The 23178-nt window shown below is 39.4% G+C and overlaps 1 protein-coding gene across 2 annotated transcripts in view; it reads left to right on the top strand.

Annotated features, from left to right (window-relative positions):
* The window catches only part of LOC124555072 (sorting nexin lst-4), a 103613-nt gene that overhangs the window by 15296 nt on the left and 65139 nt on the right, over positions 1-23178 (top strand). For both annotated transcript variants that reach the window (XM_047128859.1, XM_047128858.1), the window contains exon 3: positions 8300-8446. In XM_047128859.1, the coding sequence (XP_046984815.1) occupies positions 8300-8446 (147 nt within the window). The remainder of the gene's footprint in view (positions 1-8299; positions 8447-23178) is intronic.

Raw genomic sequence — 23178 nt, 5'->3', positions numbered from 1 at the left:
GAGTACACATTTAAGCACACCAAAATTTCTCAGCGATACGTGTGTGTCCTCTTGTGGCATCTGTTTAGAGGTGGTGATAAATAACCTGCACTTAATTTACCACTTCCACATCTGGTTCAGTCTTTGAATGAACAGTTACAATAGGTCTATAAAATAGTGCCTAAACAATATTATGAAAAGGATAGTTGCTACTCACCATGTAGCGGAGATGGTGAGTCGCAGATAAGCACAACAAAAAGATTGTCACAAAATGAGGTTTTGGCCAACAAGGCCTTTGTCGAAAAAATACAACAGACAAAGGCCTTGTTGGCCAAAAGTTCATGTCGTGGCAGTCTTTTTGTTGTGCCTATCTACGGCTCGGCATCTCTATTATATGGTGAGTAGCAACTATCCGTTTCATAATATTGTTACATTGCATCCTGGATTTTCCATTGTTTGATACATGCGTAAACAGTAAGACGCCATCTAGAACTGGCTGGACCACAATATTGTTGACACGTTTTGCTGCTGGTGTACGCTTTCAAAACATTAGGAAATGCTTTATTCTTAGTGAATTGCTGGAAGGCAGTTAGGGATAAGTTAGTGAGACGTGTTGTGGTTTAAAGGCAGCACATCAATAGAATACCTGCAGCCTCACAGGTTGAGAGTGTTACAGTGTGCTCAATTAATGTATAGCAGCCATAGCATCCATTACCTGTGCTGGTGCAACTAAAGTTGTGGAATTAAAACAATGAAGGCTGTCATAGCTATTGTTTATTTCTTTCAAAATTTGAGCTAAGAGGCCAAGTTTGATGCAGAAAACTATTCACTGATGGATCCTCTCTGTCTGCTGGGAACATTTTCAGAGGTGAAAAACTAGCAGCTGAGTAGGAAGTTCTGTTAATAAAACCATTATGAACTGAACAGAGGGAACTCTCATGGGAAGCCCAATGCATAACACTTTTCTGACAGGTGACACCATTTTGAACTACAGGTAATTGATCACGGGAATTCTTTTTTGTGCAATCGGTTTCAGTATTTTATTTTACACTCTCTCCCTTTCTGATAAAATTATTTATAAATTTGTTGCCTCTCCATAAGTATGCAGTATAATGCTTTTCTAGTGTTGTACAATTTCACTTCATGTTCTCTAGATTGTAAAGTATGATGAATCACAGATGACTTTGCACAAGAGTAGTTCTGATGTATGATTGGTTGTAATTGAGAATTGTCACCTGTCACTCAATACTATGATAATTTTGGTGCGTACTCACTCTACTGTGACCATAAATGTGTCCTAAAAGTAAGTCTAAATTAAGGTGTGGTGCAATTGTGTTAAGCAGAGAAATGTGGCCACCACTCTCTTTCAGCTGTGTTGAAAGTCAACGAGGGAACAGTTGGCAGATCACATGCTTCGTAAAAATAAGAGGAAGCAGTTTTCAAATCCAAATGTCAGTATGAAGGTTAAATGTACACAGTATTCGAAAAAAAGGCTGTTTAATGACAAAGTTAACAAGATAGGCAACATAGTAATAGAAATAATGTTGTGGCATATGATAACTTAGTGAGAATTACAAGGCAGACTAATGTGAAATGTGTGTAACCTGTGATCATGACACTTTTCAATAACTACGTAAACTGTTCAGAAAATAGATCCAAGATTCATGTCACAATGGTATTGTTTGCTTCACCAACTCGCAGATAAACTGTCACCTCTCAAAATAATCAAGATCTCAGACTACCTTACATACTACTGTCACTACATTCCCCATTCAAAAAAAAGTAATAAAAATGTGTTGAAGCTATGGCAGCAAAATTTTAAGCGTACTACAGATGACGTGTGAAGAGAAATGAGCTGTTCAAAGTTAGTTATTCAAAACATCATCATCTCTTTCTTTACTTCTCATTGAATATTTAAAATTAGCCTTTCATTGGCTGCTGGCATGCTGTCAACCAATGTATTCTAAAGGAAAAAGTTCTTGTCCGATACTGCTCTTGTGTTGGACTTTTAGTTCAGACAGTGGCTTCAAAATCAGCCATGGCCAATCGGAATCTAGCCATTAGATAAGCAAAAGAAAGTTCGGCATTGATTCTTAACATTAAACACACCAGCCACATGTGTGTGTGAAAGGTGGAATCAACTTTGTTGTACACATTACCCTTGAACTGCAGGTTTGGTTTATGTTTAGGCATCTGTACTTGCAATTGAAGGGAAGCCTTTAAAAAATTTAATGAGGTCCAGTTTGCTCTATGATAAAAAATCATTGTACAATATTAAGGAAATATAGAATTTCTTGACAATTTCTATTTGGTTTAATAATTGGATATGGGTAAATGCAAGAGGATGCCCAGTATAAAAGAAAGAAACCAGTAGTATCAATTTGTGTAGCAGCAGACAGCTGGTGCTTCTTCCATTGTTAAAATGATTAAGGGTAACACTAAGAAGCAATACAAACTTGGATGAACTTATAAAAGTCAGTAGCAAGGAATGAAAATGGAAGACACAGGCTTGTTGGAAGAGTTCTGGGCAAGCATGGTGCATCTAAAAGGCAAATCCAATACAAGATGCTAGTGTGACCAAATTTAGAATACTGACAGTGTTTGAAGTCCTTGCAAGTAGGCATGGCACCAGACATCAAATAAATTCAGAGATGTGCCGCTAGAGTGGGGAAAAGTCCTGTTGCCCATATGAAAATGTTGGAGAGGTGCTCATGAAAATGAAATTGGGATCATTGGAGAAAGATAACATAGTTATCAGGAAACCCTGTTGTGGTAAATTTCAACAACTGGTATTCGATGAAGACTGTATGACATTTCTGCCACCACAATCATATATGTCACACACAGATCATGAGAAAATGATCAAAGATTAGGGTATTTATAGAGGCATGTTTTTTCCTCTAATTGACTGTATGAAGAGAATGGGTCAGCAAATTACTGATAGAATTGGAAAGTATCCTCGGCCCTGCACTGCACGCCGTCTTGTGGCTCATATATGTAGATGTAGAAAATTGAGATGATGATGATGATGATGATGATGATGATGATGATGATGATGATGATGAAAGTTGCTGGGAATAAGGATTGCATTTCTTATTGTTCATATTGTTGCATTGCACTGTCAATTTGAGTAGGAAAATGTACTCAAAAGGGTGATTACCATACTTAACTGAAAACTTTACCATACAAGAAGCATATTGAAGGGTTTTTTTTTTTTTTTTTTTTTTTTTTTTTTTTTTTTTTTTTTTTTTTTGTCAGGTTAGGATGTGCAATGCCATTTGTAGGCAAATTGTCAAGTAGCTTCATCTCCCAATGATTGTATGATTGTATGAGTGTTACTGAGTAATACATATATGGTGTCCCCAAATAAAGATGTGACTTTATTTATTTTTATTTAAATGTCATCTTTCATATGGAATGAAATAAAGTATTCCCCATTCGTGAAAAATTTTCATTGCCCGTTTCTTCAGCATCATGAATCCCCATCTGTCCATCCAGATTAAATTTCCTCTGCCTTTCTTATGAGTACAGGATGGTCCATGTGATATGGACTCATCCTTGTCCTGGGAGAGCTTTTGCTGCTTCACCAGTGACATTGTAGCTGATGAGATGATAAACTAACCTCTTTTCCCTTACCAGCCACACAATAGTAACTTGTCAGGAACTAAGTGTTATTTTATAATGGAGATATATGTATGCACAAACTTTTAACAATTTTGTTGCCTCTGAATTATGACCAAAAGGAACTGCAGTTAACTTATGAGATTCATGGTTCTGAAATTGGTGAGTAATTACACATGATACACCATTGGATATAAACATTAGAAACAAAGCTTCAGTAGATACTGTAAAATTCCTTAATGGAAAGAGCTGGCATGGGAATTACTTTTGTGTATTATAGTTCTATAAGGACATTGTTTCTTTGCTAGTGAACTAAACCTGTAACTGATATGTCAATGACACTCCCTATTTTAAGATGTTTGAAGTTATTCATCAAGAGCACATCAGATGGGATTTGTGGTATAGCCCCACACAAAGCATCTAAGCTATCTTGTAAGCTCTCTCTTCCAGTGGCATCTTCTCATGTCATGACAGGCAATGAATCTGCTTAGTTCTGCATTGACCTTCACAGGTACTGTTGTTCAGCCATCTGTGGAGTGAATGTTCAACTCCCCCCCCCCCCCCCCCCCCCCAAGCAATGGGACCAGGTCAAATCAGATCAGGTGGAGTTTAGTGTAGCAGTCACTAACATGCAAATCTGGAATGAAATTAGTATCCTCTGTGAACATTCATGTAGTCCCATTTCAACTGTGACAAGTACCCCCGCCAAGGTTTTTTAGTTTAAAAGAATTACAGAAAAAATTGCTTCTGTAGTGTGGAAACTAACATGTCAATAAGTTGTGAGTGAAAACAAAAGAGAACTTGGACAGCTCTGGGGTGCGGAGTATTGCAGAGAACAAAAAGTTCCACCTCCCTTTCTCAGCACTGCCAGCGTACACCTGTGTTTTGTCGTTTTGCAAAAGCAGGTCTGATCCTTCTTGATAGTCAAACTTGAACCATGTAATGAACCTATAGTAGCAAAGTGCAGTGTACAAAGCATTTGGTAATGGCTACTGTAGTTGTTCATTGAGGTTGACAGTTAGTAAAGGCATGATCTCTGCCATTATCTTACTCAACCATAGTCTTACCCTTTCACCTCTGCCACAATTGCCATGTGCAAATGTAAAACGGGTTGTTTGTCGCTCTATAGTTTCCATCACTATGTATTAACTGAGGTATTGGCATGTTCTTCGAAGTTATGAGTGATATGAAAGACACTGGAAGAGATTAGATTTGATCATTATAGTGAATTATTTCTTTCTGAATTACTTTTCTACCATATCAGCATTTGAATTCAGCACAAACATCTGCTCTGTAAGAATCAACATAATTTTGAAGGAAAAAAAACCCTCATTAAACTCAGCTTAGTCTTAGTCATCCATGAGGTACAAATAATTGTAAATAGCAGTGCTCAGCTGTTACCGTATTCCTTAATTCCTGAAGGTAATTTTTCCCTCGTTCTGTTTGGGAGTGGAACAGGGAGAGAAGACGCTAGATATGGTAAGAGGTATCCTCCGCCATGCACCGTTGTGGTGGATTGCGGAGTATGTATGTGGATGTAAATGTAGGTTTAATATAAATTTCTACACTTTCACCTAATGGACACAATAAAAGTTTACAGGATGTTGTATGTGCTTTGTGGTAGACTACTTAGGAACAAAAACTTGTCATGTTGTTAGCAAGTGTAAATTGTCAGATGTAAAAGTAGCATCGGAACCCAAAAGGAATGTTATAGTTATTGTTTGTAACATACCTATGTATGACCTGATGGTTAGTATCTGAAGATCCAGTAGACTATTTGTAGATGATAATGTTGTATTTAGGGAAGTCACTACATCAGAAAATTTTAGCATATTGTACATAAATAGACAGGAATACCCATGATTGTTTAATTACGTGATTGACAATCAACCATTAGGAACAGTGTCACAATCGTAAATAGTGTGGAGGGGTTTGTCCAGGAAGATATAAAGTGGAATGACCTAACAAGTGAAGCAAATTCCACAGTGAGATGCATTGGAAAAGTCTTGCAGAAATGTATTTCACCCACAAAAGAGAGCTTAAAAATTCTTGTTAAATGATTGAGTTCTCCTTGTCAGTTTGGAATGTGTGGTTGTTACATTTAATAGAGAAATTTCAAAGACGAGTTAAGCAATTTATTTGTTATACCCACTTTGTGCAAAATGACTCTCACAGGATAAACAGAGAAATTTAAGTTGTGTGGAAGCTTATTAATTGTCATTCTGCTTATGCATGCTCATCAACCTGTGCACACTATGAGGTGGCTTGTGGAGTATAGATCTATGATGCTGTCTTCATTCTTTGTCAGTTGAAAATTTGGGTAAGATAGTAGAAAGCTTTAAATTGATGATACTTGGCCCAAGAAAATTGTGGTCATATGTAAAATACTAAGGAAGTCTGAGGCTTCCATTCAATCCCATGTTGATTAGATTGGTGAGGCAGTTTAACAAAATGATAGCTGAAGTTTGAGAGTCCATGTTCAAGAAATTGTTCACACAGGAGACTCAAACATCCCATCATTCGACAGTCAGACTGACTCCCGTGTGGCATCCCTGGCATAGAGAAACAGCTGAAAGATTTGAAAGCAAATAAATCATCAGATCTGGATGGAATCCCAGTTTGTTTTTACAAAGAGTACTCTACAGCATTGAACCCTTACCTAGCTTGCATTTATCGTGAATCTCTCACCCAGCACAAAATTCCAGTCAACTGGAAAAAAGTGCAGGTGATTCTTGTATATAAGAAGGATAAAAGAACAGACCCACAAAATTACACACCAATATCCCTAACTTCGGTTTGCTGCAGAATCCTTGAAATATTCTCATTTCGAATGTAGTAAACTTTCATGAGACTGAAAAGCTTCTGTCCACGAATCAGCATGGATTTAGAAAGCATCACTCGTGCGAAACTCAGCTTGCCCTTTTCTCACATGATATACTGCAAACTTTGGATGAAGGGCAACATGCTGATTCCATATTTCTAAATTTCTGGATAGCATTTGAAACAGTGCATCATTGCAGGCTGTTAACAGTGGTACGAGCGTCTGGAGTAAGTTCAGAGAAATGAGTGAGACTCGAAGACGAGATTAAGTTACAGAACCCAGTATGTTGTCCTTGACAGGGAGTGTTCATCAGAGACAAGGGTAATGCCAGGAGTGCCCAAGGGAAATGTGATAGGACATATAATTTGGTGGGCAGCAATCTGTGGTTGTTTGCTGATAATGCCGTGGTGTATGGTAAGATGTCGACTTTGACTGTAGAAAGATAAAAGATGGCTTACACAAAATTTCTAGTTGGTGTGATGAATGGCAGCTAGCTCCAGATGTGCAAAAATGTAAGTTAATGTGGATGGGTGGGAAGAACAAACCTGTAATGTTCAGACACAGTATTAATAGTGTCCCGCTTGACAGAATGAAGTTGTTCAAATATCTGGGTGTAACTTTGCAAAGCAATATATAATGGAACGAGCATGTGAGAACTGTGGTAGCGAAGATGAATGGTTGACCTTGGCTTATTGGGAAAATTTTAGGAAAGTGTGGTTTACATGTATAGGGGACCACATATAGGACACTTGTGACCTATTTTTGAGTACTGCTAGAGTGTTTGGGATCTAACCAGGTCGGATTGAAGGAAGACATTGAAGCAGTTCAGAGATGGGCTGCTAGATTTGCTACCAGTAGGTTTGAACAACATATAAGTGTTATGGAGGTGCTTCGGGAACTCAAATGGGAATCCCTGGAAGGAAGGTGATGTTCTTTTCGAGGAACAATAATGACAAAATTTAGAGAATCTGCATTTGAAGCTGAATGCTGAATAGTTCTACTGCCGTCAATGTACATTGCACGTAAGGACCACAAAGGTGAGATACGAGAAATTAGGGTTCATTTGGAGTCGTATAGATAGTCATTTTTCCCTCTCTCTATTTGTGAGTTGAACGGGGGAGGGAATGACTAGTAGCGGTAATGGTAGCCTCCACAATGCACTGCACCGTATCTTGTGGAGTATATATGTATATGTAGAAGAAAGCTATCTACTGTATGTATATGCCCCTTATAATGGGGAAAATAGCTTTTAACATGTTTGCTTCATCAAAATTTGTTGAGCATTTTCTGCATGTTGTGGAAGAGGATACTTCAATGAGTTATTATATGGCATAATTTTGTTTTAATTTGAAAGTCAATACTGAATTAAGTTCGAAAAGATTGTTTTGGATTTCCAGCTGTGTCACTTCAATACTTGACCTGTGTAATCATAATTAGGTACTGTGGGTGAAGGATTTCAGTGTGCATTGTGAGGAAGGCTTGGAAATCTTGTAGTAAATTTCATCTGTATCCTTTAGGTTCAGATCATGTAATGAGCAAACTGTCATTTTATTGGGTATTATCATAGATAATGGATGCTTCCGTACCTTACCCAAAGTGTCATTATGAGGAGGATGGATTCATACAGTCATCTTGGGATTAAAATTTGTGTGTGGTGTTTCATTCTAGTACTTTTCAGTTGCAGAAATGTGTAATGGGTAAATGTTCAGCTGTATTACTGTGGAGAATAGCATAAAAACACAGCCCCTATGCCCATTGTGATAAAATTCAGTCATCTTTTAAGGAAATTTAAACGCTGGCCGGCTGGCTACTGTCAGTTGTTTGCAACTATAATCTGTTGTAGGTTTCACGTGCATCTAAAACTTACTTTTGTGACAGGAGGTAAAAGCTAGTCAGCCGCCATCTGAGCCACCACCACCACTCCCAGAAGGATTTGGAGATGCACCACAGGTACCAGCTGTGTCAGACTGGGGAGTGGATCATAATACTTGGGGACCACAAACGGGGGAAACTGCAGCAAATCAGGCAAGTAGAATCAGTTACCTGTGTTCTTACTTGAAATGGGCTCCTTACCAGTTAGTAAAGATATGGTTTTTTCAAAGTATTTGATTTTCAGGTAATAAGATGCTCTAGTATGCAGCCTATAAATAATATTTAACTATTTGGCAGGTGAAAATTATGCCATGGTGGAACTTTATTTTGGAGCATTGTCTTTCATGTGCTTCACACTACAAACAGTAATCGGGATGTAGCACACTGCTTAAAGATTCTATATCATTAGAGTGAATCTAGATATTTGATATTGCTGACAAAATTTGTATGTATCTGTTCAGTTTGATATGAAAAACTTCCTGATAAACTGCAAGATCACATGTACCTTCTCAGGATTCACTTTTCTTGATACAGTTGCCAGAGGTAAACCGTACTATAATGTACTTGCAATGTACATAGGGTAGGTTTCACAATAGGATACACATAGCAGTAAGATCGATGGGGTAATTTAATGTTGTTAGAAACATGTTCCAACAAGAGTATTGCAGAAGTTGGGTGGGGACATAGGAGTCTACATTGGGTCTTGAAAGTGTGTCTCTTTTTCATATAATTTCATCTGCGTAGCTGTGTGATGTAAAACCAGTTCTTTTAATGTAAAAGCAGTTTTGATTTCTGTTACACTTAATGAATGAATTTGTCAGTACAGATGTTTACAGTCTCCCAGATTGTAACTGGGAGAGCATATAAATTGAGAGCTAGTGATTGTGGAAATGGAGATACCCTCTGGGTGTGTGAATATTTGCTTGAAAAGAAATAATGTTGGATTTTGGAAAAGGTAGTTTGTTGGCAATGTTAGTCAAACTGTTCGAGAAGATGTTCATGTTCGCTACATGGGTCTGCCTGTCCTGGGACTCGGAGAGAGCTCCCTCTAGATAAATTAAGGTGGTCTTGTAAGAGGAAGCCATTCTTTTTCCCTTGGCTGTATAAATTAACCCATTTCTTTTTGTAGTTAGACACATGTCAAAGCAGGATTCACATGCTTCAGTATTTACAACCTTCGTGGCTTTATACACTGTAGGCTTTTATGAATGGTGTTCATTTCAGTTAAATTTCTGGGTTGAGAAGCTGTGTTCAATGTGTAAAACTATTCCCTTATGTTTTGTCTCAGACTGTGGAGGTAAAATGGCAACTGCATCAAGGGCTTGAGCAGCCCCTGCATTTATAGTACTGTATAGTAGGCACCACCATTTGTCGTGTTATGCCGACTGCGTGGTTATCTCTGGATGGTGTCGTCATTCTCTATTAAAAGTAACAGATTGTCATTCTGTTTGCACAAAGTTGACATCGATATTTCGTCTAACTTAACACTTTGTCTGGTAGGGGCCTTCTAGTTAACCAGATTTGTGCTGACTGTGACCTCAATGACGATACTCATACCCACTTCAGTGCGGCTCATAGCATGATATAATAATCTCTTCCCCCAGTCTTGTGGCTTCACGGTATTGGTCACTCACTACACAATCTTTGTGACAGTGACCACTTTACAGTGATGTAGTTGCTTCCATGCCATCACCAGTTGGACTTGACTACCTCATTGGATGCTTCAGAGAGTCAACTGGCAGTTGTATGCATCTGCTGTTTCCTTCACTCAGTCTGTCAGATTGCAACGATGTCTCCCATGTGATCACTCGTGCACCAGAATTGCTAATTCCCATTTCTACAGATCCCATACGCTGCAGGCCGATGCCGTGGTGGACCAGACACATTGTAGTAGCTGTTCGTGATTGCCAAAGTGGCCTGCAGCGTTTTAAGCAATATCCTTCACAGGCAAATATTGTCACTTTAAATGAATTTGTGCTAAGGCTCATTGCCTAATGAAATGCGGTGAGGAGTGCTGTGTCTCCTCCCTGGAAGTGTGTGCCTCGTGGGCCAGGCTCCACAGTGCTCTTGTCTGCCAATGATAAACAACTATTCTGGGTCTTGTCCTTCAGATTGGTCTTTATACCAATAAATCAGACCATGCTGAACACCTTATGACCCACTTTGCAACATCTTTGGCATCCTCTTCTTATCTGTGTGACTTTCTTCTGCAAAAATGATAAGTTAAAGACATTCCCCTGTTTCACTCTCTGCCAAGTCAAATCTTATAATGAATTTCTCACTGACTGGAAACTGCTTAAACTTCATCCTGCAACATGGTCCCAAGTCGTATGTCTCTAGACAGCTACCGACCCATTAGCCTCCCAAATGTGCTACGCAAACTGCTTGAAAGGATGGTTGGTTGCAGTTTCCCTTATCAGTGTGGTTTGTGGAAGGGTTGTTTGAAAACTGACCATCTGGTCCAGTTGGAAAAAAGGCAATCAGACAGGCTTTCTCTAAATATCAACACTTCATTGCAGTTTTTTTGCACCTACATAAGGCATACAACACTGCATGGTGCCATCACATTTTACTTACCCTCCATGACCGGGGCTTTCGAGGCTCCCTATCGATTTTTGTCAGTTCTTATCCCATCGGCTGTTCCAGGTTTCAGTTGGTACTTTGCTCAGCTCCCATAGGGATCTGCCCTGACAAGGAGAAGGCCTCAGAAATGGCCAACTGATTCAGCTCATTTGTCAGGTAACTTTTGTACACCTAAACTGAGACAGAGATATTTTGGCACACCACCACCCCACTTTTGAGAAAACCACCCCTGAAGCTCATGATGTGCAGTGTACTCAGAATTGATGGGTTTGATAGATAATTCAAAACTGAACATTTTTCATAACATATGTTGGGTCTGCAAACACACTTTTTTCCTGGAAATTGAGGAAAGAAGCTCTGACTGCCACTTGTGGACCCCTGTTGTAAACACTGTTCAGTGCGAGCACCACTGGTGTAGTGACAAAGGACTTTGACTGGGGGAGCAGAGAATATGTGTTTGAATCTCAAATGTACTTCTTTTCATTTGTGTTTTTTGCATTTAAAAATTAATGGGAATAGGTGGTTTAGTAAGGCAAGCAAATCAATAACGAATAACAACACAGATGGCAAACAAAATTAAAATCCTGGTTATTTTATAATGATCCATTCACTCACCATGTTAAGTCCTTATTGATCTTTCAACAGCTGAATGGGTGGTACTTTCCAGGTAAACATTCGAAGCAAATATACTTGTGACACCAAGAATATCTAAAGAATGAAATCTTCACTCAACTACGTCATTCCTTATGACAATTCGGCAGAAAGCAAACTTGGTTTACATTTAAAAATATTTCTTTTCTGGCAATTTTGTTACGTAACATGCATACAATAAAATCACCTAAAAAATTGGTGCTGAATGATAATGAATTATGCTATGAATCATTATTGCATTGTTGTTGTTGTGCAATTCTCACTGTTTTTTTGAGAAGCACATTGCAGTTTTGGAGCCTCAAAATAGTTTTTTTACATGGTGATAAAGACACACGTCACATGGCTGTCACACAACTGGCAGCAATACTTTTACCATCCATGTTGGTTGACCCATGTTGTCTATAAAGAAGGTATCATACATAAGAGTATTAGTTTGTCCACCCCAGGAACCTAATGAGAGACAAAACTTACGAGCAATATATGGTTTTACAACGTTCTCAAGATAAGTTTTGGAAATTCAATTTGTCGATTTCCCAGATTTAGAACAAGTTGTGTAAACATTTTTTAACAAGTCGGTTAAACAATTGATCTCTTCTATAACCTGAGGACCAAATTTTATCATTTTGATTCTTGTAACTATAAGAAAACTTTAGGCAACAATTTTCCAGGAGCTGTGATGAAATATTGTGCCATGTATGAATGTTTTTGTATACTACAAAGTGCAAAAAGGATTCGTTTTTCTCCCTTATGTGGTAATGTCCATCAAATGTTTGTCCAATACTCACATTCTGTGTGGTCAATGTTTTATCACGTCATCACAATTAAAACTGTAATAAGTGACACAGTGTGCATGCTGACAAGTGCTGCCATTTTCTGTATAGCTTTGATATTTTCTTCTTCCTTCTGTGGGACTCACTTTGTGGTGTCTTGCTGCTGAATTTTATACTCGGATATGAAATTACTTGCGTAAGATGATGCAGCAAGCAGACAGTCCATGTCTATCATATATTGAGGTATTGCATGTGCAGTCCACTGCTCGAGCTTTCTCATTGTCACGTCCTCATTAAGATGCAAAGAGTCAAATCAATTGAATAGTCATTTATTTATCGACTGGTATTTATTGTATCTTGTCCCTCTATTAACAATAGCATTCTCCCACAACTTTATTAGGGCCGTTGTTGCTCCATTAGTTTGCAATGTTTCAAAGTTCCAATTTGGATGCTTCTCGGCTAATGTAGTGCTTTTACTGTTACTTCAAAGGGTATAGATCTGTGGTTAGATCTTTTGGTAAATGGTTCATAATACTCATCCATCATGGACATTTCCAAAATGTTATGACCGATACCAGGTTTACTAATTTCGACAACTGAATTACTGTTGTCTACATGATACAGTTAATGCAACATAAACAAATCATCTTGTTCTTCAGCTCAAACAGTCGCTTGATGATAGCCACTCCTATCAATCTAAAACACTGAGATATGGAACTACCTACTTCCACGTGTGCATTGATTGGACATCTGCCATGAAGCAGTTGCACAAACCAAAGAACAGCTTTGGTCACTTCCCGTTTGCTGTTGTCTGAGACAGGCTCTTGAATATTTGTTTCTGAGTTGGACGAAGGCAGCACATCATTGATTAAGGTTGTGAAACTGAAAAATTACAAAACACACTGGATACTACTGTATAAACAAAAGTGACATTTTAGAAATTACCTACTACACAAGTCATGTGTTACTTACAGATCACTATATTATTCCACAAAACCTATTTCATTCTACAGATGTACAATAAACATTCACTAGAAGTACACCTGAGGTTAACAACAAACTAATGATGGATGACAGATCATCCTGATTGACATATGTAAGGTTATTGCTGGAAGCCCTCACTTTTCAGAGTTGAGAACGAAGATATGATGAACAGACAATGAGAATAACATAACTGTTGCTTCACACTTTCTGCCCCCCTGCCTCACAGTAAACAAGCACTTTCTGCCCTATGCCTTGCAGTTAACAAGCGTGCATCTGTGGTCCCTTGTGGCAAAGTCGCAGCAGTCTTAAAATTGTGTTCGTACAAAGGTGTTTAAAATTGTAATTCTATATAAATCCATGTTGTTTCAGAATTTATTTGCATGCCTAATTATTACTTATTGATTTACTTACCTTATTACCCCTCCAATTTCTACAAATTCAGATTCATAAAAAAATAGTGCAAAGTGCATTTGAGATTAGAACACCCAAGTTTTCTGCTCCCCAGTCAGATGCCTTGGTCACTACACCATCAGTGCTTGTGTTGAAAAGTGTTTACAATTAGGGGTTGAAATATGGTATCTCGGCTAAGACACAAGTTGAAAATATGGTCACTATTTTTTATTTACTTAAATTTGCCATATTTCGTGACAGTACCTTTTCCATTAGACGTTTGCAAGGCGATATTAGTCTTGGCTTCAGTTGTCTAAGTATGATTCCCCAATGCATCTTTGTCGGCTGCAGAAAAGACGTGGTTCAACGTGTTTGCCTCATTTTGGTGTTTCAAATACCATTTCTTCAAATGTAATTTCTTTTTTATAGTTAATACAAAAAAATAGTAACATAATTCAAAATTATTTATGACGGCGACCTTCACATTGTTCTTCCGTCAACACACACAGAGTTAGCTGCCGACTGACTATAGTCAGACGACTCCAGCGTCAAAGATGTTTTACACAACACACAAGCTTCCACTTGTAATCAGTCTCTTTGCTATTCTTCGATACATTTTCTAATAGTAATCAATATGCTTTCACTCTCAAAAACATAAGTAAATTAACATATAATAAAGCAAATTATAATAAATTCTGACAAAAAATATAAGAAAACATTTACAATTTGGTATCGATAAATACGGTTAAAATAAAATATCTCCCAGATCCATTACAACTGCTCCCCAGGGCTTTTGTTGTTATGGACATATACAACAAAATCCCGACCACACTCAGTGATGGATCTGTATTACACAATTAGTACATTAATGATGCAGTCTGATAACCTCTTCCAAATTTGGACTCTTTGAATCTGTGGACTTGTTACTGGCTGTTGTTGCAATGATACTTCCCCATCAATCCCATACACTGAAAAAAAATTCAAGTAAAGAAATTATTTGACATGATAAATATACATGGTATAAAACATACATGAAAAATATTCTAACATACAGCATACAGATTGAAAATAATAGAAAGGTAAAACTCATTTCCTAGAATAAGATTTAAATTTTTTTTATATTAATGTTAATTTCATTATGCTTACATATTGTAACAGTAAAAATGATACTGGACATACAGTGTAGTGTTTTTTATATATATTTGCCATATATACTGACAAACACCGCGCTGCCAAGATGGCCTTGAGCCGCCTTATCGGCGGGGTCAAAGGTCACGCGCTCAGAGAGCTGACGTAACATGCTGTTGCATACTCTATGTCGACAGATTCTAGATGTACTCTTGTCCGTTTTTAAGCTACGCTACAGATCACTTTATTTGTGAAAATACAATGTACAATCTCCTACAAATTTTACATATTCACAAGTACCTTTACCTTTAATCCAAATAAATACAGTTTCATTTACAGATATCTTACGTCTATTACGTGTATACAAGGAAAAGGGTGAGGGTGACATATATGTTGATTTGCCAAAATCTTTATTTGCATTTTCGGTCACATGGTATGTTTGATAGGCTATGATGTCACGATCAACGAAGCTTTCCAGTCCAGATACATTGGGTACGCCTGTACCACCACGTACAACAGCGACTGTTAACCATCCGTTACCGTGGGTAAACGAATCATTGATGTCAATGCTGAAGTTCAGTCTGCAACCACAAAACACTGCAGGTCCGTCCAGTAGAGAGTGTGCGGCGACAGATTTGATGGTATTCTTTTTCTTGTCAGCGGCGGACGTGGTCATTTCGACGTCTTTTTTTTATTTGTGTTTTTTTTCTTTTGTATATTTTTTTGCTTATGATTTTCTTCTTTTAGTACAACTAAAGATACATCAGTATTATCTAAATTTTTTGCAATTATTTATGTACACTTGCCTCTCTACTACAATATTACTACAAGTCACATTCTTGTGAAGAGTACTTTTGCTCCCCACAACATCAGTATGAACATCAATAAACTGCTCATATATCATGAGGCTTTATCTAAAATTGGTTTTGAAACTTACACCTTTGCATGCATGTCCTCACATGCATGCCTTCACCCACAGGGAAGACTTAGCTTCCAAAAATTAGAAAAATTCAGAAATGCTCACTATGGAGACCTTTTTTTTTGTAAAAAAGTAAAAATAAATCTTTCTCTCATTCTTTGTTACAACAGTGTTTTTTCATCAGTTTCAATTAACATGTGACTTCAAATTATTAATTTATACATGCAAATATACATACTTGGTTGTACAGGTAGATTTTTTTTAACAAGCATATTCCAGTGGAGGACTTTTGTTTTAGATGATAATAGGTTATTTTATTTTTGAAATTATGATTTCTGTTCATATACTTTTACTCCACCATCTTTTTTCGAAACCACTACTAGAGGATTATTATATCCACTGATACTCCTTTCTATTATATTACATCCTTCCATCTTTTTTAGCTCTTTCTCAACAGTAGGTCTTTTTGATATTGCAATTCTGTATGGTTTTATGAAAAATGGTTCATGAGGTTTTACCTGAAGCTCACACTGATAACCCTTTACCCTACCAGGTATGTCACTGAAAACATCACTGTATTCCCACAGCAGATTTTCTAACTGTTGTTTTTGCTCCCCAGATAAATTTTGTGTTTCTGTAATTTTAAAATTTACTAAATTCCCAAATTCAACTTCATCAGTATCAAATCTATGAGTTTCAATATTCTCCAATCTATTTTCTTTTAGTAAATTGATACTGTCAAAATTTCCATTGCTCTGATCACCAAGTGTGTTCACAAAATTTGTCTGAATGTATTCCCTTTCACTAGTTTCTATCAGAAGTTTTCTTCCAACCCAATCAAATGCTGTATTTACTTTTACTATCCAATCCATACCCAAAAGAAAATCCTCATTAAATTCCTCAATTACAAAACATCCATGTGTGAACAACTTGCCTTCAATTAAAAATGTCACTAAAGCCTGGCTTTTTACCAATTTACTGCTCTTCCCAGTAGCACCTTTTATCTTTACCCCAACAACTGGCATTTCAACAAAATCTTTCCCTGCTTTCAATTTCTTGCTTAACCTTTCAGATATTCCCGAGATCTCACTTCCTGTATCAATTAAACATTTACCAATCCATGACCCAATTTGAACTTTTATATAAGGACTGCAAAATTGATCACTTTTCTCAGAACCTGTATCCTCATGTAATAAATCACTTTCAGTTCCCCCAAACCTATACTTATCAGAATCATATGGTATATCATTACATGTATTATTTGTCACAGTTATAAAATTTGCACAAGATACAAAATTGTCATTAGTACTCTCTATTATCTCAAATAGCCAAGAATTTTCATCCAAATCACATTGTATGCTATTGAAGTACTTATCCTTCAGCTTTTCAAAAATAAAATATCTCATCTTCTTCCACCACTCAGGACATACAGTTTCACATACATTAATAAGCATCTTTCTAAAGTTCTTGTCAAAAGAAATAGTTTCACTGTTCAGCCATATATTCATAAGAAATGTGTGTGTATCATTAGTATCTATAAAAGTTTCACTTAGGCTAGAAGTTATACATGTGTCATTATTTGTGTAGTCAGATTCTTTACCAACATCATCAAAATTCACACTTTCACATACATCCAGCTTGTGAGCCTTATTCATCCTGGTAACATCCCTGGGAATTTCTATAATATTCTCACTATTTAATCCATTTTCAACCATGTGTATACCCAACTCCCTATTTAAACTAATGAAATACCTTTCCTCAACATCATCATCATCAATACCATTACCATCATTATCAACAACATCATTATCATTACACATATTCAGGTCATACACATTCAAATTATCCCCCAAAATATTATTTCCCCTTTCTAAAGTTACCAGATCCCTTTCACCAACATTTTCATTCTCACAGCATGCATTCTCTCTTTCATTCACACACATCTCTGAACTACTACAAATTACATCATCTGACAAAGTGTTGTTCTTTTCTGCCCAAGTGGAAAACTCTGTTAAATTAAATGAATCACAATTACTTTTATCTACTGTATGTTCTTGTGTACTGAAAATTTTATCTTTATCAATATCATCATTATTTTCCTCTTGAAATTTTTTCAATAAGTAAAAACTAATGACCTCATGTGATAGCTTAGGTTTGGAACTGTCATGTTTGGGTTTATGATAGTCACATCCATTGGTCCTTTCATCATGCTCACCTTCTGCCTCAACCTTGCAGACCTTCAAGGGGGCGTCTACTCGTTTTTTATTTCCGGTTCCTGTTTGAACTGCTGATTGTGGTTCTGCCAATGTCTCTGATCAACATTTCTGTTCCCATTCCTATGCCAATCAGTACCTGATTGTTGGTAGTTTCTATTGTACTGATCTCTAACAAAATTTCTGTGATTTTGATCCCTAAAGTGTTCTCTATTTTGTTGATTATTACTGCGAAAATGTTGTTCTTGTTTTGGATAAAAATTATGGTCCTTCTTTTGAAAATTGTTATATCCCCCTGAATTTTGACTGACACCGTGATAATTGTTTTGTTCCCTTTTTTGAAAGTTGTCATTTCCCCAATTTTGACCATTACCTTTCTGAGTAAACCCACTGTGTGTTCTTGTTGTTACCCTATCCAACTTTTCAATATAATTGAGAAACTGCTCTACATTACTATCAGGACAATGAACTAAACTCAACTGCATTGCTGATGGCAATCTTCTCTTTAAGGTATCAATTTTGATCAAGTCATCCAAAGGTTTTGTTAAATGAATAAGTTTTTGAAGTTCACTTTTGCAAAATTGTTTCATGCTCCCATCTGATTCTCTATAGTTTCTCCCATTCAAAAATTCACTTTTGATTCTGGTTTGTTTAAGATCATCCCAAAATTTTTCCAGAAATTTTGATTCAAATTCTGAAAAGGTCATCCCCAAAGTTACAATCTGGTTTGCCCAAGTCAAAGCTTCCCCTTCCAAGAATTTTTTCACAAATTTAATTTTCATATCATCTGGTGAGTGAGGTAAAAAACAATCCTTACAATACTGTATAAAATCAACGGGATGTAAGGGTCCATCTACCGAAAAGTGCTTCACTGGAATATTAGATACAAGATTGCATGTGTTGACATTGTGATTTTTGCTTTGAAATTCAATGTCAAAACTTTCAATTTTTTCGCTAAGTTCTTTGACAGATTTTTTGTTTTCTAAATCATTGCACTCTACTTTTTTTTTTTAGAGTAACCAAACGATTGTCAGTTTCTTGTTGTACATTTTTAACTAAAACTTTTGTATTCTCATCCAAATTTTTAATTTCCCCTTTTATCTCATTAAAATCAATTAAATTTCTTTCCCTATCTACCAGTAACTAATTTTTTACAGTATTAATTTCACTGCTCAATTTAGCATCAATTTTATTTACTTTTGCTTCCACAGATTCAATTTTTTCCTCAACACTGCCAACTCTGTTCGACCCCCCTGCGGGTCCGGGGATTAGAATAGGCCCGCGGTATTCCTGCCTGTCGTAAGAGGCGACTAAAAGGAGTCCATCCCCCTCACGGGGGTAGTTAGCGCCTGCGTCCGGAGACGGACGGTTCCACGACCTATCATCGTGGTCTTTTTGGTTTTTCACTTCTTGTTTCTTCCTTCCTTTTGTTGGTTCCTTTCTTTGCTCTTCTCCACCTCACTGTCTTCCTTTCTCATTGCCTTTTTCTCCTTGCCTTCTCATTGCCTTTTTCTCCTTGCCTTCTCATTGCCTTTTTCTCCTTGCCTTCTCATTGCCTTTTTCTCCTTGCCTTCTCATTGCCTTTTTCTCCTTGCCTTCTCATTGCCTTTTTCTCCTTGCCTTCTCATTGCCTTTTTCTCCTTGCCTTCTCATTGCCTTTTTCTCCTTGCCTTCTCATTGCCTTTTTCTCCTTGCCTTCTCATTGCCTTTTTCTCCTTGCCTTCTCATTGCCTTTTTCTCCTTGCCTTCTCATTGCCTTTTTCTCCTTGCCTTCTCATTGCCTTTTTCTCCTTGCCTTCTCATTGCCTTTTTCTCCTTGCCTTGTCATTGCCTTTTTCTCCTTGCCTTGTCATTGCCTTTTTCTCCTTGCCTTGTCATTGCCTTTTTCTCCTTGCCTTGTCATTGCCTTTTTCTCCTTGCCTTGTCATTGCCTTTTTCTCCTTGCCTTGTCATTGCCTTTTTCTCCTTGCCTTGTCATTGCCTTTTTCTCCTTGCCTTGTCATTGCCTTTTTCTCCTTGCCTTGTCATTGCCTTTTTCTCCTTGCCTTGTCATTGCCTTTTTCTCCTTGCCTTCTCATTGCCTTTTTCTCCTTGCCTTCTCATTGCCTTTTTCTCCTTGCCTTCTCATTGCCTTTTTCTCCTTGCCTTCTCATTGCCTTTTTCTCCTTGCCTTCTCATTGCCTTTTTCTCCTTGCCTTCTCATTGCCTTTTTCTCCTTGCCTTCTCATTGCCTTTTTCTCCTTGCCTTCTCATTGCCTTTTTCTCCTTGCCTTCTCATTGCCTTTTTCTCCTTGCCTTCTCATTGCCTTTTTCTCCTTGCCTTCTCATTGCCTTTTTCTCCTTGCCTTCTCATTGCCTTTTTCTCCTTGCCTTCTCATTGCCTTTTTCTCCTTGCCTTCTCATTGCCTTTTTCTCCTTGCCTTCTCATTGCCTTTTTCTCCTTGCCTTCTCATTGCCTTTTTCTCCTTGCCTTCTCATTGCCTTTTTCTCCTTGCCTTCTCATTGCCTTTTTCTCCTTGCCTTCTCATTGCCTTTTTCTCCTTGCCTTCTCATTGCCTTTTTCTCCTTGCCTTCTCATTGCCTTTTTCTCCTTGCCTTCTCATTGCCTTTTTCTCCTTGCCTTCTCATTGCCTTTTTCTCCTTGCCTTCTCATTGCCTTCTTCTCCTTGCCTTCTCTGGTCTCCGCCTCGGCGTTTGAGACAGTCTGTCCTCTTTCTCCCTCTCTTTCTTCTTTTTCCTCTTCTTCCTTCCTCCCTGTGCGTGCCTGAAGGCCGACCCACGCGTTCGCACGCGTAGCCGGTGATGGGGTAACGCGTAAGTCCCCGCCCTGGGTAGACATGTAAGGCACGCGCGTACCCCCTGGTAAAGGCCAGGCCCGGGGAGGGGTGATTGCCTGAGCTGAGACCTTCTGACCATGCCGATTGGTCCCTCCGTCTGTTTCTCGGGAGGTGTGACCTGAGGTGTAAACATTCACCTAAGGCGGGAGTGCCCTCTGAGAGGGTGCCCACAAGGAAGGAGCGCGCCATCGGAGACGCTGGCAATCGTGGGGGATTCCTCCGCAATGGATTCTACTCCATCTCTTTCGCCTTCGACCCAAAAACGGAAACGTGACCAGCCAACAGTGACAAAAGTACTACCGCCTGCCCCACAGTTCCTCGTAGTTTCTTGATCTGAGGACGGAAAGGATTTTTCCTCTGTCAATCCTTTCGTTATTTAGAAGGGCGTAGATGCCATAGCCGGATCTGTCAAATCTTGTACCAGGTTGCGTTACGGCACCTTATTACTAGAAACTGAGAGTGCCTTTCAGGCACAAAAACTGCTTCGGGCCACCCTCCTGTACACGTTCCCTGTCCGGGTGGAGGCCCACCGAACTTTGAATTCGTCTCGTGGTGTAGTCTCTACTAGCTCCCTCGACGGATTGACTGACGAGGAGCTTCAATCATTCCTCGCTGAGCAGGGCATGACGGCTGTCCATAGGGTCATGAAAAAGGTCAACAATGACCTTGTACCGACCCGGACAATTTTCTTGACCTTCGATAGTGTTAAGCTGCCATCGCGCATCAAGGCGAGGTTATTTCTGTTCGCCCCTATGTCCCGACACCTACGCGCTGCTACCAATGTCAGCGTTTCAATCACACTCGACAGTCTTGTTCCAATGCGGCTAAATGTGTCACTTGTGGCAGGGATGCCCATGAGGGTGACTGTCCACCTCCGTCTCCTCGTTGTGTGAACTGTCAGGGTGACCATGCCGCATCCTCCTGCGACTGTCCTGTCTATAAGGAAGAACGCTGTATCCAAGAAATTCGGGTCAAAGAGAAAGTGTCCACCTCGGCTGCTCGCAAGCTATTGGCTAGTAGGAAGCCCACGCTGCTCCCAGCGGGGAAATACAGTACTGTCCTCGCCTCTCCTCGGACTACCCGGGAGGTAGCAACCCAGACATGCGATCTGACCTTCAGCACCATGGTCGTCCGTTCGGCCAGTGCTAAGATCGCGCGGTCGACGTCTCCTCTTCCGCCCATCACCCCACCGACACGAGCACCTTCCTCAGCTTCTGCTAAGACGAAGACATCGAAGTCAGATGAACGGGCCTTCAAGAAGGAACCATCCCGTGCAGACTTCCTCCGTACCTCGACCTCCCAGCCTTCGACCGGTACTTCCACTACACGTCCTTCCAAAAAGGCGCATAGGAAGCACAGTTCTCCTTCTCCGCCACGGCGCATTTCTTCTCCTGCGCCACCCAGCGGTTGCCGCCCCAGGCCGTCATCCGTTTCGCCTGGCCGCACCGCTGGTAGCCGTACATCTGGCCGTTCACTGGCGGAGGAAGCTCCCCCTCCCAGCCATCCTCCCGAGATGGCCGATGACCCTACAGACCCAATGGACGATGACTGTCCGCATACTGATAGCGGCGGCAGTGCTCGCTCGAAGCCAGGCCCTAAGCGGCCTTCGAGGTGACCACTTCTCTCATCTTCCTTTTCTTACGATGGCACTTATTCACTGGAATATTCGCAGCATTCGCTCCAACCGAGAGGACTTGAAGTTGCTGCTCCGCTTGCACCGTCCGCTCGTCGTAGCCCTCCAGGAAACGAAGCTATGCCCATGTGATCAAATTGCCTTGGCACACTACACCTCTGTGCGTTTTGACCTACCCCCTGTGGTAGGTATCCCAGCTCATGGAGGGGTTATGTTGCTGGTCCGGGATGATATTTACTACGATCCCATCACGTTGCACACCGGCCTGCAGGCAGTTGCCATCCGCATTACTCTCCCCACTTTTACGTTTTCCTTTTGTACTGTTTACACTCCATCGTCATCTGCCGTTACCAGGGCAGACGTGATGCAACTTATTGCTCAGCTACCTGCACCATTTTTGTTAACTGGAGACTTCAATGCCCACCATCCCCTTTGGGGCTCTCCAGCATCCTGCCCGAGGGGCTCCTTGTTAGCAGACCTTTTCAACCAGCTCGATCTTGTCTGCCTCAATACTGGCGCCCCTACTTTTCTTTCGGACACATCTCACACCTATTCCCATTTAGACCTCTCTATATGTACTCCCCAACTTGCACGCCGGTTTGAGTGGTATGCACTTTCTGATACATATTCGAGCGACCACTTCCCGTGTGTTATCCATCTCCTGCAGCATACCCCCTCTCCGTGCTTCTCTAATTGGACCATCTCCAAGGCAGACTGGGGGCTCTTCTCTTCCAGGGCGACCTTTCAGGATCAAACCTTTACAAGCTGCGATCGTCA

Source organism: Schistocerca americana, chromosome X (genome assembly GCF_021461395.2).
Source record: "Schistocerca americana isolate TAMUIC-IGC-003095 chromosome X, iqSchAmer2.1, whole genome shotgun sequence".
In the NCBI taxonomy this organism is placed as follows: domain Eukaryota; kingdom Metazoa; phylum Arthropoda; class Insecta; order Orthoptera; family Acrididae; genus Schistocerca; species Schistocerca americana.
The sequence above is the reverse complement of the archived record's forward strand: the minus strand, read 5'-3'. Positions and strand labels throughout refer to the sequence as shown.